The following is a 25,838-nucleotide window of genomic DNA, read 5'->3' as shown; positions in this document are numbered from 1 at the left end:
TTTTATTTCTTTAATTTATTTTAGAAAAAATGCAAAAGTCAATCAAAAAATGTGGCATAGCACCCACAGTCTCGAATTTTATTGAAACTTGGCATGGTTACTTTTTTTTGTGTATTTAAGAAAATGTAATAAATATTTATCGTGAATTTCAAACCGTTTAGGTTTTACAGCCTGTTAAAAGTTTTGAGATTTCATGATTCAATGAGGCGGCTGCAAGTTGTTATTTTGATTTCGAAATCATATTAGGAAGTTTTTAAAGACAAATTTTGGGTTCCAATGCAAGGAAAAAGATAACCAATCGTTTATACACATGTATATTTATTTATTTTCAATTCTTACTATGAAAAGTATGTTTTACCACATAAAGAAATTTTAGATTTTTCTCTCTGTTGTAAATTTTTACTTTACAAACAGACCTAATTTTAAAATTAATGTTCTCACTCAATTAACATTATAAACTCAAATATTTTTAATGGAAAAAATGTATTTTTCTCTAAAAAATATGAGAAGTTAACACTATTGTGTGATGCAGCCAAAGTTGACCTCTGAGTCCCCCAACCCTTTGTCCAATAACTCAGGGGTTAGAAATTGTTACCTCTTTTTCAAAATTTTGATTTATTCATTAAAAGACACTCTTGCAAGAAATGGTACAATGCAGCAAACTGTACAAAATTATTACTTATACTTAATTAAATACTGATTACCTTTAAAACTGGTAAATTAGCCTTTTTTTTTTTGATTTTTGAATATCATGGCTTCCAGGTTCTATTTTGATGCGGTTTTGTATATCATCCCTTTTACGAAACTTTTTTGGATTTCCTCCTTTTTGCTCCCTGACCACTCTCATTCCTGCATTTAGACAGCCATATTGAATCGCTGACAACCAATCAAAATTCTTGTATTATACAAAGAACCCAGTGCTTTTTGCAAAGACATGCAGTCTAGTATCATATTCTAAATCTGAAAGGCCCCTTACTAGTCTAGTTACCCTTCTTTGAATCCTTTCGAATACACAAATATCTTTCCTCAGATAAGGCGACCAAAACTGCACAGCATACTCAAATGGGGTCTTACTAAACTTCTATATAAAGGCAGAAGAACCTTCTTAGATTTGTTTGAAATAGATCTTTTGAAAAACCCAAGCATTTTCTTAGCTTTGTTACTTGCAATGCTTCACTGTTGACTAAACTTGAAGTCCTGATTTATTAAGATACCCAGATCAAAAACATTTTCTGCCTGACTAATGATTGAACCCTATAAACGATAACTTGTACGCTTATTTCCATGACTTAAGTGTAACACTTGACATTTCCCTACACTAACTGCCATACCCCACTTATCCGCCCACTTAGTAATATAATCTAAATCCTCTTGAAGCTGTTTTACCTGTTATCTGTTCTTTACCTGATCCTCATAACTTTTACATTATCAGCAAAACAATTCATGCTTCAAGAAATATTCTCATTGATGTCATTCATAAAAATAATAAACAACAGAGGCCCTAAAACTGAACCCAGAGGAACGCCGTTTAAACCATCACTCCATTTAGAATGATTTCCCCTCACAACTACTCTGTTTCCTTCCAGTCAGCCTATTTCTAACCCAAAGTAAAGTTTTCCCTTCTATTCCTATATCAGCTAGTTTGTTGAGAAGAGCAACATGTGGTACCTTATCAAAAGCTTTTTGAAAATCAATATAAACAACATCCACACTTTTTGTTATCTAAAGCCAAGGCAACCTTGTCGTAGGAATGCAATAAATTAGTAGCTCACAATTTACCTTTCCTGAACCCATACTGCAAACTAGTCAACAGACTATTAGTCTCTAAGAAATTCATAATATTAATTTTGATCAAAGTTTCGAAAATCTTAAAAACCACTGAAGTCAGACTTACAGGTCTATAATTCCCAGCATTACCTTCAGGCCCTTTCTTGAAGAGCGGGCACTGAAGAAGTTCTCTGGCACTGTCCCTGAGTTATAGGAAGCATTAAAAATATTTAAAATAACATCCATTGATTCCTCTGCACATTCAACTAAAATTTTTGAATAAATATTATCTGGTCCCGGAACTTCATTTGCTTTATTTTTTTTTCAAATGAAATAGAACCTCCTCCCTGGAAAACACAAAATCCTCAATCTGCATAATAGCTTGTGTCCTACTAGTGTCAACTGTTGAGATAGAGTTATCGTTAAAACACACTGGAAAAAAAGTTATTAAGAACATTTGCAATATCCCTATCATTTTGGATTAAATTTCCATGCTCATCAACCAATGGCGCAATTTTACTATTTCAAGCTTTCCTAGAATTAGCATAAGCAAAAAATTTTTTAGGATTCCATGCTATGGAACATAATTCCCAACCGTTTTTGCCAGTTTTTCCTTAAATTCCGTCCACTGCTGATCTACTTCACTATTTTCGAATCCTGACGAAAAGACCTCTTTCAAGCTCTGCCTAAGTGCAACAAAATCAGTGTTTCTGAAATTAGGCACAAGCATAAAATTTTCACCTTTGTACATTTGAAATTCAATCCAGAACCTAATGCTGTTATAATCACTATCTCCAATATGATCCCCTACACACAACCCCTGAACAGAACTTCCTACGTCACAGAAAAACATCATTATAAAGAGGTTTTTTATCCCCCTTCTCTTGTAAATGTGAAAATTTATTAATATTATAAAAACATCGAGTCGTAAAAGTGAGTGGATATATATGGCTTGAAATAGAAACGTGGGAGAATACTTCCCCCCTCCCCCTGGCTTCCCCACTTGACAACACCACTGCAAATATCAGCATTTCTATAATACAGAATATAAACAGAAAGATTGAACTGCATAAAAAGGACAACCAGTTGTTGCGGAAAGCATCTAATGTTTCATATGCTTGAAGAATTAATTTTTTTACTAAAAATAAAATTGTGTAATTATAAATCTTATTTGTAACATCTGTTAATTTATTGAAATTGTAAAAATGTTTGTGTTTTCAAATGGAATAATTGCAATCAATACACTCCTATACTAAAATACACTCTTTAATAAATATTTACAAAATAAATTTGAACAAAAAACTGGATGGTTGATCTTTCATATAAAAACATGACTGAATGATAAATTTCTTATCGGAAATTGATGCGTAAAGTCAATGTAAATACCAAAATGAAACTTCAAATACACTCTAATAAATATTTACAAAATAAATTTCAACAAATAACACTCAGGTTGCTCTTTTATACATAAATATGATTCTATGATTATTCTCTTATTTGGATTAGATGCTAAATGCCAACTTAAAAAATAATGTTGACGGTATTAAGAAACTAAATATAATACAAATATTAGAAAATGCAAGCATCTAGTGGCAGTAAGTGTATAAAGAAATTAGAAGTCAGCGATACTCAACCTACTTCCTAACGACCACATGAAGCCTGTCAAACTTATGTGAGTAGAGATAGTAAAGGAAGCAGTGAAATTTGAGTGGCGATTATGTAAAATTATTTTTGTGTTTGTTTAACTTTAAAAAGCACTTTTATTTTCTTTTTGCAAGTATTTTGAGTTTTGTTTAGCCCTAGAAAAGGATACATTCCTGAATACATTCTGTGAAAGTTTGCAAAACTCACTTTGCAAGATATTGATACTTAGTTCACTGTTATAACCAGGGGTTCCAGACGAGTGAAAATATTCCCTCTAAGGTGAAAGCATAGTGCCTGAAGGTGCAATGCAGGCTAGAAAATAGAGCAGAGGAGCCGAAACAGCATGCAATCGCAAAAAGACTCATTGCGCATGCGCTTTTGTCTTAGACATACATTCAACCACCTCAATATGGTGGACAATTGATGATTGCGTTTGTGTGTCTTTGACATTGAATGAAGTACACTATTGGATTAAAACACAACTTTTCTGGGATTAATTATCCGAAATTACAAGTAAATACAGCTTTTGATCACGTTGTAGCTTTTAGGGCTTTCAAACATAGTTAAGTGTTTAAAAGTGCATTTATTGCTTTTCAAATACCGTTACTGTCTTTTAGTTAGTTAACCGTTACTATCGTGAAAGTTCCATTATTCAAAACGCTACTAAAAATATCCTGTCATTATTTTCTTGAGTACTCGATGAGCAGCTTTTATTAATCACAAAAAAAAAAAAAAAAAAAAAAAAAAAAAACACCTGCTATAAGATTATCAATAATCAACAAGTGAGAATCTTAATAAAAATGATTCTTGTGCTTCGTATATTATAACAGAAAGCTAGCGAAAAAAAAATGTCTCTCAGTCTAGCTTTTTTTTTTTGCTTTTTCATTCAAGTGTTAGAATCATTTCCTGTTAGCGGTTAATGTCTCGATAGCGTTAGAAATTTCTTTTGGTTTTTTAACTGTCGAAAAACTTCATGTGCATTTTATTTTGTTACTCTTGATTAACGTTTATGGAACGATTTTGTTTTTCCGTCACTGTAATATCCCTGAATATTTTTGGCTCTTCATGTAAATAATTCATAAGTACAGCTATGCTTCATTTTCGGAATGCGTCATGCTTTAGTAAATGTATAATTTCTCACATTATTTAAATAATTACTCGTCTTTAAATTATAACGATTTGTGACAGATCTTTGATACCAAGTAAAGGGGTAGATATTTATTGTTTTATTAATTCTTAACATTACTTTTTGTAAAAAAAAAACTCATCAGAACATGTTTTTAACGGCCCCAGAGATATTAATATTATTTATTTTATGAATTTTTAAGAAAACGATAAAGATTTCACTGGTCCGCAAAGTTTTTCATTTGCTTTTACCGCGCCCGTGGGTCAAAAGAGGTTGAGAGACACTGAGTTAGAGCAATGAGCACTTCTTAACTATGTTGAAAACTCTGAAATATGATCAAATGCTGTAATTACATGTTTTAATCATTTCCAGTATCGAGTTCAATGTGAAGAATGTCCAAAACGTAGAATATCATAAATCAAAACAAAACTTAAAAAAAAAAAAAAAAAAAAAAAAAAAAACCACAACTGTACTCAAAAACGCATACAATACGGGGGAGGGGGGAGGAGGATCTATAGTAAGGGGTGCCATTTCTCTCTCCAAAGGTTCCTTTTTTTCACTCCGGCTGTCTATTTTTTAAAAGGTGCCTGCTTTTCACCCTATTTAGAGGTGCGATTTCGGCTCCGTATTGGGTGCCGCTGGTGAACAAGCGTTTCTCCCTTGAAAGGTGCCGAATGCATCCTGTAGTTTTAACAGTGTTGTGACCCTTACAGAATAATTACGAGTATGTGTATGTGTGCTGAAAGAAGAAAAGACTGAGCATCGCTGTTTTAAATGCATTTTTTAGTGGAATATAAATGCACTAAAAGGTTTTCAATACCATCCTATGTTCTACAATAAATGCAAAAACCTCAAATGACATTTTGGGTAAAATGACTTCAAATTCTGCAGTCGACATATTTTGCATCTTGTTTTACTGTTTCTTCATCTGACATTAGTATAAATATAAAACTTGTAATAGTTTAGAAACTCATAAAATACAGGTGGAAAAATGTTAGGAAAATTTCTGCAGATATTTGTCGAAGTTGATTCATGTACTGAATCGATTTTGTTGAACCGTGTGAAGTGAATGAAAGTGTTGTGAACATATTTTTTCGTCATCTTTTTGTCCGTACGTGATACATATGTTTATTGAAGAAAAGAAATGATTACCGGTTTGGAACACTAAACGATTTGAACGTAAAAGTTTATGCTAGCTCCGATTGCAGATTTCATTAAAATAGTCCAGTCATTTAAACTTAAATTAGGTCGGAATCTCGGAATTCGAGATACCCAGTTGTAAGCCTGTAAATACTTGTATATTGACACCCTAAAAGTTGTCTCAAAACCTCCATATGGTAGGGTGTACGCAACTATTAAATTTCAAGGTCAAAGGTCACAAAAATCGTTTTTTTTTTTTTTTTTTTTTTGCGCTTTCTTTGTAAATATCCCATTTCTTGTGGATTTTTTGCTATTTGTATTTACTATCAATATTGTAAAATACAAAATTCTCTACAAATTTTGTTAAAATTTTTTTTTTATACGGTGAACCGTTTTCGAAATAGAGGGCGGAGAGCGCGCGGTCACAGGATCACTTCAGATCAACCGGTGCCTCCGGTCGAAAACGCGCCATATATAGTTGATGAACTATCGATAAATCAATGATTATAAATATTTGTCAATTTTTATTAACTATTATATTGTATTTTATCATTTTCTTCATGCATTAAATCTATATCTATTCAATAATACTGATACCGTTTCCTAAAATAATTCATCATGTTGTATGGAGCAGAGAAGATACTTTTTCTATTATTTTTGATAAATACATGAATTATTTACAAAGGCATTACAGTTCCAAAATAATTGTTGTATTTGACGGATATTCAGACTACAATAAGAACGTAAAATCTATGGAGCAGCAGACAAGAGCTGCTGCACTTTCAAAAGCGTATGAAGTCTGTTTCGATGAAACAATGGTTGTACCAGTTACTCAAGAAAAATTCTTATCAAATCGAAATAACAAAGATATGCTCATTAATATGTTAATTGAAAAATTACAAGCTGCAAATAGTGCTACTAAACAAGCCAGAGATGATGCGGAAGTTCTTATTGTTGAAACTGCAATTGAGGAATCAAAGTCTGAAAAAACTGCAGTTATAATAGGACAAGATATTGATTTACTTGTCATTTTAATTGGGCGTACACTGTCTTACGAAAGAGAAATTTTCTTTAAAAAAGTTGGTAAAGGAAATGTAAAAACGGAGATATACTCGACTAAAAGTTTTGATAATTATCCTCATTCCAAAACACATATTCTATTTCTGCAGGCATTAAGTGGCTGTGACACAACTTCTGCGCTTTTTAAAAAAGGGGGAAAATCATTTTAAAAAGTTTTTGAGAACCTGACAAATTTGGATGAACTAGCTGCAGCATTTGAGGAAGAAAATTGTTCGGCCCAGAGATTATTAGAGAGTGGAACTCAAACTTTATTGGCAGTCTATAATGCTCCGAAATCTGTGAAAAATCTCGATCATCTTCGTTACATGCATTACGTCAAGTCTACAAAACTTAATAAACCTATGCAGCTTTCAAATATTCCACAAACAAGTACAGCTGCACATCAACATTTCAAACGTGTATATTGTCAAGTTCAAACTTGGTTACGGCATGATTTGGAACCCCAGGTATGGGGTTGGGCAATGCGAAACGATTTTCTGGAGCCTATCATGACAATTTTACCACCTGCTCCAGAAGATTTGCTAAATGCAATTTTCTGCAACTGCAAGAGTGATTGTGGTTCGCGATGCGGATTCAGGAAAGCGGGCTTGCAATGCTCTTTATCTTGTGGCCAATGTAATGGGCAAGCTTGTCTGAATGCTCTACCATATCAGAGCGACATTAACGAAGATGGAACCTTGGAACCCCGAAATCATGGAAGAACTTGAGACAAATGTCGTTGAAGACGATAATGAAGACCAGTTTGAAATTTACCAGCAGCCGAAAGACAACGATGAAGAGGAAGAAGATGATTAAAATTATAGATTTTAGTTTTTGTACCCTTTATTCCATTTTTTTACTTTTAATAAAAATAAATGTATTGAATGATTTTTTTAAAATAAAAAGATTAATTGATAATTTGTTTTTTTTTCATCATGTAAGAAGTTATTAATATTAATTAGGTTAAAAATCAAATATAATTCCTATATTTTCATTAACAATTCTGCAATTACATGGGCAGGTAAGTGTTGTTAAGTAAATTAATACTTAATAAAAAGTGGATAGGTTAGGAAAAAAATGATAAAATATAATAGTTAATACAAATTGACAAATATTTATAATCATTGATTTATCGATAGTTCATCAACTATATATGGCGCGTTTTCGACCGGAGGCACCGGTTGACCTGAAGTGATCCTGTGACCTCGCGCTCTCCGTCCTCTATCTCGAAAACGGTTCACCGTATAAAAAATTTTTCTAACAAAATTTGTAGAGAATTTTGTGTTCTACAATATTGATAACAAATACCAAAAAACCCATAGGAAATGAGATATTTACAAAAAAAAGCGCAAAAAACCGATTTTTGTGACCTTTGACCTTGAAATGTAATAGTTGCGTACACCCTACCATATGTAGGTTTTTAGACAACTTTTAGGGTGTCAATATACAAGTATTTACAGACTTACAGCTGGGTATCTCGAATTCCGTGGTGAACTTACTATAATGACTGGACTAAAAAACGTTGTATTTTAGTAGGTTGTGTTTCATATGAAATCAGTGAAGTCTGTCATGACGTCTACTAGCAGTGTTTTCTACAGCTTTATTCAGATTTTCGTCAATTTTTTCACACTAAATATGTTTTTGGATTTTGGTTTTGCTGTTTGCTTTGAACTGAAGAAATTATTTCTTGAAATTCTAAAACTGGTGTATGAAACGGTCACTGGAGAGTAGCAAATCACCTCGTTTTACGTTTAGTGAAGTGAAGTGAAGTAACCATTTATGGCATCGCTATCACTATCACTTAAACCTCTAAAAAAATACCACCAGATTGCATCAACTCTGGTAAGTGTTAGAAAAAATCTGAATTTAGCAAAAAGCTTTACAGTTACATATGATGTCATTGATCTATGTCAGGCCTAGCAAGAATTCATTGAAGAAGAGCACTGGGTAATAGTAAGTCAGAAGGTATTAATGGATAGAAGATGGCAAAACGTAATAAAATGCAATAATAAATGAGAAAAGAAAATAAATAAAGGTTGAACAAACTCGTTCAGTTGTCGCGGCTCAATAACACTTAATGTATTATGTCCTTCCCGACTGTCATGCGTGCTGGCTTCCACGACAGTGTTGCTTGAAAACTAAATGTTTCAAAACGTTCTACTTCCTAAAATATAATGAACTGGTGAAGCAATGCAGATGTTGTGGGATAGTTTGACAAGCAGTAGATCGCCCGTCTTTAAAGTAAAAAAATGTCAATTCTATATTCGTTGTTTCTTTGTCAGTGTGCATAAGACTTGACCTGAGACGTCCTCGAAACTTGATCTTCACAGTAGTCGTAGATGTAGTTCGTATCGCTGCACAGCAGTTTTGAAGCTGAATGCGGATCCCTGACTTCGATGTATGGAATGAAATCCTTTTTCATCGGCTTCCTCACAGAAGTTGCGGCTTGACTGGGCTTTCCAGCTTCAGTGTCTACAGCTGTTGTATTGTTTATAATGCCTTTCTGAGAAGACTTTCCTCTGCAACATAAACGGGAGCCGAGAATTACTGCCGATAAGAAGGTCACAAATGCAATGATGACAATCACAACTAATGTGGTGCTGCTGTTTGCAAAATAGGATGATGTATTTGGCACTGTCTTGACTGAAAAAAAAATGGAAATAAATGTAAGTTCAATGTAAAATAACTATACTCGAAGACAAACTTATATCTGGCATTCACAATCATTTATTGTTCGTTTAAATTTCTTTCTTACATTTTTCATTACTAAATATCAGTAAATAGTTAAATCAACGTTGGAAAACATTGCCCTCAATAAAACTACAGTCGGGATATCATAAGATGACATCTGATGCGCGAAGCATGAAGCTATTCCATTAGAAAAATAGAGGAGCAGAAAGTCAATTTACTTCGCGGTTATTGGTGTTGTCCCTATAAAGAATTTTTCATTTTTCAACCTAAATGTAAATCAGCTCTTCTAAGGGCAAGCGTCTTTTTATCAAACTACACGTTTGAGAAAAGTTTTTTTTTTATTTATACAGAGTGTTTCTGAACTCTTGGGAAAACTTTAAGGGGGGGGGATAATACACATCTGAATAAACAATATAATGGCAAAAAATAAACGTTCCAAACGTCTTCCGAAGGAGCCATTAAAGTTTAGAGTCCAAAACTTCAAATGATCATAAAAAACGGAAAAAATGGTCGATTTGTTTGCGGTTACCGCTAAAATTATTCTTTTTATCAATACTTTCTTGAAGATAAACTTTTAAGATGTAGTTTAAAAAATGTCGATAGAGGCCGCTTTAGACTTTAGAGTAACAAAGAACTATTTTTTACTGCTATTTTTGAATCTCATTAATTGTTTTCTTTTGCTTGGACTTAAATTTTCAGCTGCTTGTCTAGTTTTACCCTATAACACAATAACATCTGCAAATGCGCAAGTAATCAAAACTAAGCCGTTGAGGGGTGCAATTTTATAATAGTATAATCTGTCACTAAATTATGCGCTATAGTTAATGATACTTCGTAATGGTTTGAAGCATATTTTGTTTCTTTCAAGATGTGTAAATTTCAACTAATTAGAATTTAAAATCAGTGTTGATTGAAATCCCTGGAGTTTTTAGTAGATTCTAAGCTTTCCATGTATTTAGTTTTAATTTTATTGCGATTAACAGATCAATTGCTTTTTTTTTTTTTGATATAGTTAATGCCCGCCTGAATTCTACTTAAGAGCAAAATACCGGACAAATGAGTAACTTGAGTGTTTGCAAATTAGGCTTTTCAGGTCCAATTTTCTTATTATATAGTATAGTACTAATTTAAATGTCAAGGGTGGTAGTAAATCTTCTTTTCGTGAACCTGCCTTTATAACAAATACCTGTGAAATCTACACTGGATTAAGACGATGAATCTGCAACATTTCAAATCAGCATTCGTTAACAGCTACAACCTCATTGGCATCTTGAGATCAGATAAAATTCAACCAGTTTAGATTTGTGAGTATTAATTACCAATAGAAATGATTTTAAAGTTGCATATTATGCTAAAATTAATATACGTAGCCTCATGCTTTTGGAAACCAGTTTATTTTTCTACACGACTTTGAAAAAAAAAAAAAGAAAAAAAATCTATACGAGTTTTTCATTTCGGCATCATTCAGCAAAGACTATTTTGCTCGCAACTTTTTTGAACTTGGATTTCTCAATTTGAATTTTAAGTTTATGTTTTACTTGAAGTGTATTTTCCTTTTACTTTTTAAATTTTTAGTTAGTCCTCTAGCGTTTAATATTTAATTAAAATTATTTTCCATTAAATAATGGCGCTTTGTTGAACAAAATGAGAGCAAGTGAGGAATATTGGGGAATGTGGGGCAAAGTGAAATGGTGAAATATTTTCTATTTACAGCGCCCCCTATCTGGAAATATTTTAACTATGTTCTTAAACATATAGTTGATTCCAGTAAAGCAATAAATTGTTCTAAAGATAAAGATATATATTTTTTCTAGTCATTTTCTGAATTTGCAACCATTTTGTAATATTTTGTGATTTATCATACATAACTTTTGTATTATAACATGATAAAGTTATGTAATTTACATTTAAAATGTCAATTGAAACCTACTGATGTGCACTGCAGTACTTATTTGTTTAATATTAGGCATGTTTAGATTTTTATGGTTTAATGCAATTTTTCAAGTGGCAAAGTGAAATATTTGATTTCATTTACTTATTCCTTCATTTATTACATGGCTTAAATATTCATTTACATCAATTCATTTATTTATTTACTATTTTATTCACTCAATTTTTTTTCTCATGTATTTAATTAATTTAATTATTTAATCATTTACTATTTCATTATTTACTCATTTATTCATTCATTCGCCCTTATACATTGATTTGCTGAAAAACATTTTTTTTTTCTTTTGATGGTGCAAATTTACTGCCAAAAAGGAAAAAATAACATTTCAATTCAATAATAGTACAAAATACATTATTCTTTCTCAATGTAATGTACTGTACTTTTCAAAAAGAAGTTCTAAATTGTTCACTTTGAAAAAGGTGACATTTTACATATCTTAACCATTTTTCCAGATTGAAGGAGGAAAAAAAAAAAAAAAAAAAAACACCCACCTTCCACCAGAAGGTTTGTCACATCTTTAGTTTCTAGAGAAAATATCTTATATTTTAAATCAATTCGAAATTAAACTTTCTATTGATACGATACATACTCGTTTAAAGTAGTCTAGTAGGCCAATGCAAGCAAAAGCATATTCACATTAATTACACATGTAATTGTTATTTTCAAGGATTGCTTTTTTTTAATTTCAAAATTACCTGTTCCAATCACAGTTAAGGTGACGTTTTTGAAACTGAACCCTTTATCATTTAGGGCCAAACAGACATAAGTTCCAGAATCTTCTTTCTCTGTGTTTCTAATAAGCAGTTTCGACTTGTATACTCCATCGGTAGCTGTGGTTCCATCCGAGAAATTCAGAGGTCTGTAATATGTTGTTCCGGAGCGAAATAATGTCAGGTCATTTGAAAGCGTTGAATGCCCAATTTCTTCCTTAAACACTTTCTTCAGCCACTATGGAAATTAATAAAATAATGTTGTATTTTCTGTATGTATGGAAATGAGATTATATTATTTCCAATTTATACATAAAAAATGGTAATAACAAATTAGAACAAACATATTTTTAAAGAAGGGGGGGGGGTGGGGTTCTGCGTCAAATAGGTTTCTATTGCATTTTCTTATAACGCACGACTGCCCTTGACGAATCTAAACCAGTTTGACCACGTGATCATGATTTGTCGAAATTTTTGCCCTTCACTTGTTGCAAGAAGTGGTCGATTGGGTAAATTGTCTGCATCTCACGTGTATTTAAAAACTGGATACCAATCCTAGGAGAAGGGCTAGAGATGCTACCCCTAGTTAGCATACTTCCATGACTGTGATAGCAGTTGGCGTTGGAAAATCCTGTGTTTCTAGGATTATTAATCAGAGCAAGAATTTTGGGAGTGTCTCCAAAACGGAATGGTAAATGTGGATGCAAACGCAGGAACACACCCCGAACAGACAAATCTCTTGTACGAAATAGTAAAATGCATCCTCGCAAAACAAATACGGCTCTTCAGAGAGAATTATTAGCTACTGGTGTGAGCGTGGATTCGTCAGCACATCGTCGAAGACTTATTGAATCTGGGAGATTTCCAAGAACACCAACCAAAAAACAAGTATTAATGCCTGAAATGAAGAGAAAACATTTGGAATAGAGCAGGAAATATCGGTTCCGGACTGCGCAAGACTGGAAAAAGGTTGTATTCAGCGACAAAATGCATTTTATTGTGCAACTATTTCGAAAAGATTTCTCACGCGAAAAGGAGAACGTCTTTGTTCAAAAAATTAAGCCCTTCAGAAACATGTTTTGGGATTATTTTACGTCTGAAGGACCTGGCAGCCTAGCATTAGCTGAAGGAATGATGAACTTTGAAGAAAATACATTTCTTTAATAGAAAGCCTATTAAAGAAATTTGCCTATGATGCAAATGTTCACTGACGGTGTTGGTATCTTTTAACAAGCCTTCACGTCATACTTCTAAACTAACAAAGATTTTTTTTTTCAAGAACAGAAATGAACGGTTTTTGATTGGCTTGGTAATTTTCTTGATGTAGTTCCTGTCGAAAATTTGTGAAGCATTGTAACGAGACGTAAAATTGCATTCAAATACCAAAATATCGAAGTTGATTCAATCCATTCAGCATCTGTCACAAAAATTGGCGTCGATAAAAACTGACCACTTGTCGCTACTGCAGCGAAAGCTAAACTACCGTCTGACACTGCATTTCCTGTGTTCATTGCAGAAGTTTGTATTGCGAAGACATTATTGTGTTTTCAGGAAGCTAAAAATCTCCTTCTTGTTGTGCTCCTTGTCTTGCCTATTCCTTACATGAATCTTGGCTACGCCCATTCTTCTGAGCGCTTATTCAAAAAAAAAAAAAAATCGTGCGTGTGTGGGGGGATTGTGAGGGAGCACTAACATAATCATCTGAACTGAAGTATTGTTGGATTATTGGCCCGCTTCACCTCCAAAAATTTATTTTGTGGCCCTTGAGTTAAAAATATTGGATACCCCTGATATGGGGGATAGAGAAGCGGTCTCGGACCCATCTACGTGCATGTCTTTCTTTTTACTCATCGCAACTAGCCGCAGCCTTCTCGTTTTATTACCTAAAAATTTTACAGCAAAATAGGATTTTACGGTAAAATGTACTAGCAGCATGGATGAGCATAAAATTTCAGGAAAATTTTTAACGGTGAAAAATTTTGAACGTTATATGAAACGATTTGATTTTTCCGTGATTGTAATATAAGTGAGTATATTGGCTGTACCTGTGAATGATCCATAAATACCTACACTCTTTGGTACAGATCATGCCGTGGTAAATTTCAATAACATATTAAAATTACTGAGGGATTTGGGGGTAATCATAAAGCTGAGAATGCTGAAGTTAGTGAAAGACTTCTTGGTAAAATATGAAACAATGGGGTGAGACACAGTTTAACATTTGTCCTCTCCTCCTCCAAAATTGCAGTCATTAGTGAAAAATAGCATGAACGCTCTCAGTAGGATTTTAAACGGATAGATGAACGTTGAATTGGTATCTAGAATATAAAAATGTTAGCTGATTACTGTTTTGGTATGTAATTCAAAAGAGTTTTAGAATTCATAAAAGGAAAAGTTACTTTTTCGTCATTTTCTCTCATAAAGTGCAGTACATTTTTCTGTTCAATACTCAAATCTGCCTTATTTGAAATCACAATATATACACTTTATTTACCTAGAATAACTATATTTGTGATGAAAATTCTAATTACAAATAAACAAACGTGTTTAGAATTTATTTGAATTTTTCAGTCTTTATTCATTTATGGAAATTAAATTCATCACAACTTCCAAATGGTACGTGCTACAAGAATTTTGTTTATGTATATGTGTTTAACAGGCCATATTTTACATGAATCAGCTATTTAACTCAATGTTATAAAACAAAAATTAAATTTTATCGCACAGAGTAGTTGGCGATGGGAAAAAAATGCCGGGATTTTCTTTCTTTAAATTCAAAGGCCATGAGACTTCTAATACAGTGTCTAAAATGTCTTGTTCTCAACACTTTCAAAGGGACAAAAAGTATGAGAAAAAGCGTGACAACCCTAACAACGCTCCTAATTTAGCAAGAAAAATACTAGATTTTTTTTTTTTTTTTGCTGTACTATAAAACTGAAGAAATTTTTACTTTGATGTGCAGTTTCAGTCCTGGTCTACTGTCTACTTCACACCAGAAGACAGCTGTCGCTCCTTCCTTGATGGTAACATTTGGAGGCTCTAAAGCTATGATTCGGGGTGGAGATGAGGGATCTGCGAATTAGAAAAAGTGAACTTAGTCGAACGGCAACATTTAAATTGATTTTTTTAAGCACATGATTTGAAATCAATTAAGTTCAATAAATCTCAAAAATAATGTCGAGAGAGAGAGAGAGAGGGACATATAAACATGGACGACCGTACGTCTTGAAGTTTATGTATAACTTCTACATGTACTCTGAATAGCCGAGGAAAAAGTTGTGCACCAGCTTTCTCTGGCTCCGTTTGAACCATGCTCAAGTTCCAACGCGCCTTGATATCCTGGGCTTACGTTGTTTTGATGATACAGAAGAAAATATGATACATAAATATTAATTTAAAATTTTCTGCATACTTTCATAATTTATATGTACGCTGTTGTGCAGAAATTAAGGACGAACTTGAAAAGTTAGCATATCAACGGAACCAAAAGTCGGAGAGAAATGAAAGACCAATCAGAAAATGGACTAGGGTCAGGTACCAGTACATGAGGTTAGATACAGCTAAACACGATGGGGGCTTGTCAGAGCGATGTAAAGCACACTGGCCATGTAAAATCTATCTCTGAGAGCAAATGCATGAGTTTAACAACACCGATGGATTGCTTCAGTGTGAAATGCCGAACAATCCATACCTTTGACGACATTTATACGATTTTATTAGAGGTAGAATGATTGAAAAAAAAAATGAAGAAGGTCGAAGCGTTTCAAGTGTGGCTGAGGTGCTCAGTACTGGTCACAGCATTGTTTCACGACTTAGAAGAACATTTGAAAGTGCAAGAACTGTACTGTGCATCAGTAGTAGTCATTCACCATGAACTGCGGCAGTAGACGACTGCTTTATTTCCCTACGCTGCCGTGCTAAGCACAAAAGTGGTATCTACACTTTTTGTCAAAATTGAGTTATTGTCACGAGGTGGTTCTTTATAACATGTTTTACCCCTATGCAATGTTTTATTGTCATTTGTGAACTGGAACTATTTTTTAAAAAAATCTAAAAAAGTGAAATCTGGATCAAATACATGGAGGCGTAAAACTTTAAATAGTAGTTTTTCGGTTTGACCTCAGCTGCAGATACGACTTTTGCGCTTAGCACGGCAGTACGTGCAAGAAGAAACAGGCGGCAGACAGTGGGAGAAATAGTAAAACACATGCAACAGACTATTGGACTACCGATATCCAGGGAGGCTTATAAGTCCATTTTACTCCCTGCCGGTATCGCATCTTACAGTCACCAAGAGGCAGCACAGCCGTGGTTTATTTAACCGATGATTTGTACGGTGTACCCTTAACACCTGCTCATCGGAAAAAGCGTTTTATGTGACGCCGAAAACGATCAAATTGGATAGACAATCCCTAGGGTCTTGTAATCTTTACCGAAGAGGGCAAATTTAGTGATTCTGAACTCATGCATATCTGGAGAGCAATAATACGACTGGGAAGGCATCATGATTTCTAACCTTAACATGATTGACAACTTTCGCTGTAAAAACAATTCAGAAGCGTTCCTGGAAAATAATGAGCAGCTAATATGCCCAATTTGTGCCAGTAACATATCTGGCAAAAAACAGGAACTTTTCCACTACAATTCAGCCACTTTCCTGAATTATCCCAGAATCTTTCTGAAGAATCAATAAATCTTCCCAGATAAGGCCAGTCATTTCTCTGAAACTTTCAGAGAAAACGTAGGTAGATTTAAAATAATATCTTGGTACCTTCCGGATGTATCAAGAAAGCTCCAAAAACATTATTGCAACCGTGGCCAAAGCAAAAACCGAATAGCACGTATAAGCATCAAGCACCTCAATTGCCTAGAATTCTAAAAAGCTACGGAATTCTGAGACTTATTCGCTCTCATTGGGAGTTTAATTAATCTGGATGCACCGTAATCAAACTGAAAGCGATACACTTAATAAATCCCCACAGTTAATCTTTAAATTGGTAGCTAAAAATATTGTTCACAATAGAAAGAAGTCTGCATTTGTGCAACTTGTAGCAATTCAGGAAACCTTTTGGCAAAGATACTTGATTTTCACAGTAAATGGACGAAAACCTGTGAAATCCCGAAACGTTCCATTGTTATAATCGGAATTCTTTTACAGTCACATTTCCGAAAGAGGTTAAATAACTGGGACCCACTATCATAACGAGATTCTCCGTCATTTTTTGAGGTGTTGTGTGTCTTGAGTTCCTTTCCATGAACGACAAAATTCCTTGGTTACTGTAGAAGACCTATTCGAGATTGAGAATACACTGAATGCAAGGATTGGGTGAATGCAGATTAAAATCGCATTGAGCATGTACGGAACTCTCTGGGGGGACACTTGGGAGCACTCATTCTACAGCCAGTAACGATTCCAGAGTTAGCAAGAGGAATGGACTGCAATGTGTCAACTAGACATTGTCAACATCTTAATCAGCATGAGCAGACGATGCACAGGGAGTTCGTATTTCCTCCGCTTCTCCTCCTAATAGTCCGTGGAGTTTGTGACAAAAATACCAAAAACATTTCACTTCCGGATACCAGTCTGAAATTTTGCACAGTGCTTATCTAAGAACAAAAATCCGCCGGGAGGCATTTGACCAGAGGTCATGAACCCCCTGTGATGACGTCATCAAAATGACCGCCTTATTAAGAAAAGTGCGTTCGTTTAACTGCTCAGAACTCTATTATGGATCTTAATATTGCGAAATTGAAGTATATAATTTAAAAGCACTTTAAAAGAGCTATTTAATAGTGATTGATTTTTTTCCCTGTCACAAATAGTTTTAGAGTTATTACAATTAACGTCATCAAAATGGCCGCTTGAAAAGGTAAGTACGTACGTTTAACTGCTTAGAACTACATTACAGATCTTTATATTGTGATATGAATGCATATCATCTGAAAGAGCTTTAAAAGAGCTATTTAAGAGATATTGATTTTTCCTAATAAGACAAGTAGTTTTAGAGTTATTAAAATTTCCGTCATTAATATGGCCGTCGCGGAAAGGTGAAAAGTTTCGTTTAACTGCTCAAAATGCCATTAGAAATTGTTCTTCTGTAAAAAATAGCTACACTAATTAAAATCTCTAAAATAAACTATAAAAATATGCATTTCATCTCCCCCCTCCCCCTTAATAAAGAGTTTAAAAAATTTCACTGCAATAACGTAACTACATGGGGCGGGAGGGGGGGGGGCATTCTCATTGAATTGTTCCAATTGTTCCACCGCATCTAACCCGCACTGAAACTTTTAATTAAAAATTCCTTGCCGGATTCAATACACATATGTATTGTCACATAATAATTCACTTCTCCTGCAAGTGCGATCGTCTGTCGTCTAGCGGCAAGAATCAGAACGACTACTCGATTTTTTCAGACCAATAAGCTGTAACTTTGGATTGCAGTCCACCTAGCTCGTTTCTTTCCAGCTCTGCTGTTCTCAGCAATAATTAATTCCATAGTGATATGTTTATTATTCAGATATAATTTTCAATAACTGAATATTTGACTGGTTAATGCTGTAGAAAATAATATCAAATAAAGATCAGTCATATTGTTACGGTTTGAAATCAATAACTTCAATTGTTGGTTCCATCTAGCATTAAAATTATCATATAGCTTGTATTCATTTCTTTATGTCCTTTTAAATAAACAGAACGTATTTAAAATTCGTAATATTTTTTAGAATAAATGTTTCTCCTTCATTTGGTCCATGTGACCTCGAAATACTAACCTAGCTTGCAATCATTTCTTTCATGTGCTTTTGAAAAAGTAAAATATTTAATGAATTGAGTGTTTGTAATCAGGGTCCCATCTACGCCCTGCTAAAATCTATTCAGTGGGCTATGCTGAATGAGTATGGCGAAGATAAAATGTTGGTCATGTCAGGTGGTCTCCATATAGAAATGGCTGTTTCATCTGCAATAGGTACATGGCTTGAAGGAAGTGGATGAACTGAACTTCTAGTAGAAGCTCATGTAACAACATCGGGAAGAGCAGAAAGAACACTAAAAGTTTCGCATATGAAGAGAAGTTCGATAAGCTCACGACTTTGCAGTAACTACTCTCCAAGTTCTGTTAGAGAAAGCGTATCAAAATCGAAAAGATACAGAGGGGGTTACATTTACAGACTGGGTTAAGCGAAGATCAGAAGAATTGCCTCAGTTTAAGTACTGGAAGATTACCATGGAGCTAGAATGTATATTTTTAAATCTGGTGCGCACTATTCGTCAAGGAAATTTCTCAGACTTTACTGTCACTCTTGAGAACATATGTCCATGGATGTTTGTTCTTGATCATACGAGTTATGCCCGATGGCCTTCAGTATTTCTGTTCAATTGGAAGCAGTTACCAGAAATGCATCCAGCTATTTTTCAGGAGTTTCATAGGGGAAATTTATCTGACTCCAAAACTGAGAGGAAATTTTCCAGGATGGCACACGACCATTTGCATGAGCAAAACAACAAATTGATTTAAAAATCATCAACTAATCTATCACTTTTAAGTCATGAGGCGTCATTAATACAGTGATGGTTGCTGGACAAGAAGTTGTGCGCATGATTGGGGAGTTTGAAGAAAATCAGAGCCTGAAGTCTGACGTCAATACTGAAAAGCTAGATACTAGATACATGAAGATACTAGAAGCTTTTGTATTCGGTATGAAACTCATGTTTCCAGCTTAGTTGAAACATTTGAAGAACACGGGAATCCTTTCGAAGATGACGATTTAACTACAGTGAACAGCAACAAAATTGTTCTCTCGGAAAAAAGTGCCATTTCTGTGATGTCAGCGCAAGTCAATTCAATACATTTGTAGAAGATCGCTTAGTGTTAAGAAAATTATCCATACATGATGTTATTAAAAGAAACAATCTCCTCTTGAGGAGCAGAAAAATATATCTGTTCAGTTCAAAGACAAGCAAAACATTGTTGATTTGAGGAGGGGCAGCACTCTTTTTACTAAGCTATATGTTGCCTGCCAAGTAATTCAAATGGATGTAAAAGAATTTTTTCTCATGAAAACAGCTCGTGTCCACCTTCTATATCCAACCTCGGCAAATTTAGGAAACAAAGAAAAAAGTCCGACGTAATTTCTTGTATCGTCCAATCAACTGGACTGGTTTTGACAGCTATTCCGGAAGCAATTGTCCATTTATGGGGCTGCACTGATTCCATGCTTGTTACTCAGTCTACTGGAACTGTCCAACAAAATTGCGATCAGATTGTGAATATTAATGAGACTAAAAGCGTTCATAGGGTAGATTTAGTTTTTGACCGGTACTCAAAAGGAAGTTTGAAAAGCGACACGAGACAATAGAGAGGATCTGGACCAAGAATGAGTATTACATCCAATGTTTTGATACCAAAGTCATTTACTAAATTTCTTGCGAAAGATGAAAATAAAGAGGAGCTTTTCAAATTGTTGGCAGAAAATCTCGTGAAGATGGATCTACCAGATGGAAAGCAGGTTGTATGCTCCTACAAAGACACTGTAATTGCTTGAGTCAAGAACAGTTTTGAAACCATGCCTACCGTATCCCACGAAGAAGTCGATGCGAGGCTATTCCTTTATGTGCAGCATGAATACTCGAAATACTCAGGTCATGCAAAGATCACCGCGAAAACTGTTGACAGTGATGATGTAGTGATTGCTATGTTCCGAATTCCGAAACTGCAAGAGCTATGGGTGGAGTATATAAGTGGAAAATATCTGCGGTATCTTCCAATCTACGTTTTGCACCGTAAAGTTCCACAGGGTGTTCCAGATCTTCTGCCTTTTTCCCATGCCTTTACATGAGCACACGGTGTCTAGTTTTACCAGCATTGGTAAAACTAGGTACTGCATGGAAAATGTGGATGGCAATTAGAGATACTGACAAAGTTTTTTTGCACTATACTAAAGTACCCGAGAGCATCAATGAAGACGATGAGCATTTCCTACTTATTCAGCGCTTCGAAGTCCTGACGTATCATTCATCAAGCTCAATGGAAACCGCAAATGAAGCTAGGAGAATTTTCTTCACCCAGTAAAACAGACCAGTTGACTGTATTCCACCATCTAGCAATTATCTTCTGCATCACCTTAAGAGAGCAATATTACAGTGTTTACTATGGACAAAATGTCTTCAGCAAAATTTTCAGCTCTTGGATCCATATCAGTGGGGATGGGTAAAAATCGGTGAAGAGTTTGAACCTCTTTGGTATGCACACCCCGAAATAACAATGGAGAAAATTCAGGAATTTATATCAGGCAAGTGCAAAGAGATGTCTACACGCTGTCGATGCGTCAAATCAGATCTGAATTGTACACTTCTTTGTAGTTGTGAGGGTCAGTGTAATACGTAAAACGTTCTTTAAAAAAACTTACTAGGTTTTTGTTATAACAGGTACTTTTTCTTTGTATTAAAACATGTAATTTTCGTCTATTTGTCTTATGTTTAAAATGAAAGCATTTTAACAAAATTGTTTTATTATATGATAGCATTAATAATTAAGTTCTCGATCCATTTGGGGCGGTGACTTTGATTATTTCTGCATTTTAACCTTTCTTTCCTTCAATATAAAAGTAATATACTAACAAAAAATGTTAAAACATGAAGTACAAATTTAAATTTAATGAAATTGGAAAGGTTCTTTTATAATGCAGGTATAACAGTAAAAATTTTACTCCAATATCGCAGAATACAGGGAAGTCATTGTTTTCCTACCAATTTTCACGTTGATATTGTAATAATAATTAAACTATTTGTCTTCTTTACTAATAGTAAAGCTCAAAGTTTGTCGGGATATCTGTCCAGATGTCTCTCTGTGACGAGCATAGCACCTAAACCGTTTGGCCTATTTTCCCAAAACTTGGCACAGAATTAAATTGTAGCATGGGGTGTGCACCTTGACGCGATTTTTCGAAAATTCGATTTTGTTCTTTTTCTATTTCAATTTTAAGAATATTTTACCGAGCAAATTATCATAACGTGGACGAGTATATTACAAAATTATCGTAACGTGGAACCGTAACATGAAACAATTGTTGAAAGGGCCAGGGTCCACCCAGGGCTGTCGTGCACCTGAGGAAGGAAGGAAGGAATCGTAAAATGGCCAAGCAAATTAACATAGCAAATTGAGGAAAAATTCATCATCCATTGTTTGTAAATATACAGGCGAATCAAATGAACTTTTAATTTTTCTACTACGAGCAAAGCCGTGCGGGTACCGTTAGTAGAAAATGTAACTAAGCACTGTTGAAGAGCTTTTTTTAAACTGCTTTCAGATAATGTATTTGAATTTTACAAAATTATGACCAATTATGTAGTTTTAAGCAGTTAAACCAACGTGCTAACCAATACATGGCGGCCATTTTGATGACGTCACCACAGGGGGGTCTTGACCTCCAATCAATTGCTTCCCGGCGTTTTTTTGCTCTCTTATATGAACATAAGTGCTGTACAAAATTTCATACTGGTATCCGGAAGTGAAATGTTTTTGCACAAACTCCACCGACTATAATACGAATTGTTTCAACCTTTCGTCGCATTGTAGTTTTGTCGCTACGTTTTCAATAAAGTTTCTTTCTACACTTTTGATTTCTTTTCCGAGGAAAGTATTGCTTTCACTACCCTTGTTCTTACAAGGCGGATCGTTTGTCATCATTTGTGTTGATTTTGAACGTTGGAACAAAGAGGGAACTGTCTAACCCTTCATGCAGGTGTTACGGTGTATTATTGTCACATGAGACGCATTCCTTAAATAATATCAATCATCGCTCGCTCTAGAACTTATGTCAATAATTTCACTCTAAACGGATTTTTTTTCCAATAATCTTTCTCCACGACACGTTAGTCACATTGCTTACTTTTTTTTGATTAAAAAAAGTATTTTAAAGAGAAAATAAAATCCTTTTCAAATATTAATGCAGGGGTGATTGTGGTCCGGTATTTTACCGAATTTCCGGTATTTTCGGACGTATTTCCGGTATTTTCATGTCTGAAAATACCGGAATTATGATCTTTTTTCGTTATGCTTTTATCTCCCTACCTCCGCAATTTATTTTAAATTATATAATACTCATCAAATATACCTGCAAGAGCTCTTAAGATGGACAACTATCCCTTAAGATGGACAAATGTCAAGATAATTTGTATAACACCAGCTCAAAAGTAACCTTGTAATCCATTAAAAATTTAATTAAATGTGCACGCAATATTTTGACTCAGAACTATTTAAAACTATGGCAAAGGTGCACTTAAGTAATAGGGGCCGAAGATTACTCCCCCCCGTTGAAACTTTCAGGTATTTTTTGATGAAATCACAATCACCCCTGATTAATGTACAAGGCGGATTCGCTTTTTCGGAGAAAAATTCAACATACATGACATGTACAAAACTGGATTTTCTATTTGATTATTTCAATGCAGTTTTTTTAACAGTTCAAACTTATCAATATTTACTAGTTATTAATAATAGGAGGAAAAGGTGATAATTATTTATGACAGAAGTTAATATCATCTTATCTAAAAACACCAGAATGTATTTTATTAGTGCTGAAAAACCAGAAGACTGTTTCTGGTACTAAAAAAGAAAAATGATTGTAACTCTAGGAATAACATTTTTGCATTTAAAAATACGACTGAATCGTAGAGGTTCTAAATCAGTTACTTATTTGTATCGTTTTGAGAATTAAGTAGGAAAATAATTAAAAAAAGCAAAATAAATTTCTCCATAGACTTTCCATTCAGGCAATCAATTACGTTTGTCCAATATATGAATGCTTCACTTGCCAAATCGATTAACTCCATAAAACAAAAAGTCGAGAAAAGGGATGAAGAAGATAGCGTTATCCATGGAAGTGAATGGGCTCTCGTGTTACCTTTTCTGCCAACGCAGGATCAGAAATGTACTGAACCGAAAGTTTAATATAAATCCACATTCTAAGCATTGATTAAGCACTATTAAAGCAGATATGAGGATTTTTTTAAAAGTGGAGTTAGTCGATTTGGCTACTGAGTCATTCATATATAAATGTATGTGGGACCTTCTCTCATGCTAAATAGAAAGAGCCTTGTGAAGTAAGGCGTTGACCTTCCCCCTGATGACGTTTCAGTCCCTGGTTTTCCCGTGTTTAATCTTTGCAAGTTTCGTATTTTTGACATTTTTGTTTCTTTATATATATATATATATATATATATATATATATATATATACATATACATATATATATACATATATATATACATATACGTATATATATATATATATATATACATATACGTATATATATATATATACCTATACACATATATATATATACATATACATATATATATACATATACATATATATATACATATACATATATATATACATATACATATATATATACATATATATATACATATATATATGCATATACATATACATATACATATACATATATATATGCATATACATATACATATATATATGCATATACATATACATATATATATGCATATACATATACATATATATATGCATATACATATACATATATATATGCATATACATATACATATATATATGCATATACATATACATATATATATGCATATACATATACATATATATATGCATATACATATACATATATATATATATATATATATATATATATATATATATATATATATATATATATATATATATACACAGTTGGCTCTCTGTTTAACGACGGCTTTTCCGGTCCCAGATGGTCCACTGTAGTGTTAAAAGCATTCTATTTAAGGACGCTTTCTACTTAAGGACGATTTTTTGTGGTCCCTTGAAAATCGTTAAACAGAGAGCCAACGGTATATATATATATATATATATATATATATATATATATATATATTTTAACTTTCGAAGCCTAGAAGTTTGAAGCGTATTATTTTAAATTAGTGACATATGTCTTTTAGTTTCACTGTTAATTTAAATATTTAAAAGTAAAAACCTTTTTTATTTCGTTTGGCAACGAATAAAAAGTTTACAAAAAATGTTTTTTACATCAAATGTTGTAATATCAAAACTTTCGTATATTTTCATTTCACAGGGTTTCCGAGGATAGTCATGGCGCAGATGTAAATTTTTAGGGGGATTGTTTTAAGGAATATTTGTCTCTGTTTGGGATAGGGTGCCATTGCTCTTGGGGGGATGGAGATTTGAGAAAACACTCTTCCTTTTTACATACCAGTTACTTCTAGGGAAAAATCCATGTGACTTTCTCCTTTGTTATTCCGTGCTATACATTTATATATTCCTGCATCGGATTTCTTGAGTCCTCTGACTTTGAGGGTAGAGTGAGCCTTTCCTTTCGTTCGCACATCGTTCTCTGATGCTTCAATCAAATGGCCGTCCTTCAGCCAAAATATATGGGGCGTAGGCTCACCAGAGGCAACGCAGTGGAACGTGGCCTGCCCTCCTACATCATCGACGAAATGAGTGGAAGCTCTCTTCTTTATCAATGGAGGAACTGAAAGTAAAGTAAGTGACAAATACAACATAATGTACGAACAAATAATTGTAAATAAAGTTTTGGAAAAATGAGAATAAAGGAATTCGTCAAATTGGCAATAGTGTTTTGGGTTTTTGCAATCAAAGCTTCACGTTGACCACATACAGTAAAAGTGCTGCTTTGTGAAGCTAAAGACACGTCTAACCGTTGTTCTTGATACATTAAATAACGTTCTTTCCCACAA

The 25,838-nt window shown here is 33.9% G+C and overlaps 1 protein-coding gene across 1 annotated transcript in view; it reads right to left on the bottom strand.

The window, feature by feature from the left end:
- Window positions 1-9,014: 9,014 nt before the first annotated feature.
- Window positions 9,015-25,838, bottom strand: part of LOC129219160 (fibroblast growth factor receptor-like 1) — a 36,117-nt gene continuing 19,293 nt past the window's right edge. Inside the window, exons 4-7 of the mRNA XM_054853480.1 lie at window positions 25,331-25,612; window positions 15,039-15,160; window positions 12,074-12,326; window positions 9,015-9,379 (exon numbers count right to left, since the gene is read on the bottom strand). Coding sequence (XP_054709455.1) covers window positions 9,015-9,379; window positions 12,074-12,326; window positions 15,039-15,160; window positions 25,331-25,612 — 1,022 coding nt within the window. The remainder of the gene's footprint in view (window positions 9,380-12,073; window positions 12,327-15,038; window positions 15,161-25,330; window positions 25,613-25,838) is intronic.

Source organism: Uloborus diversus, chromosome 3 (assembly GCF_026930045.1).
Source record: "Uloborus diversus isolate 005 chromosome 3, Udiv.v.3.1, whole genome shotgun sequence".
Classification (NCBI taxonomy): domain Eukaryota; kingdom Metazoa; phylum Arthropoda; class Arachnida; order Araneae; family Uloboridae; genus Uloborus; species Uloborus diversus.
Note: the sequence above shows the minus strand (reverse complement) of the source record. Positions and strands in the feature narration are given on the sequence as shown.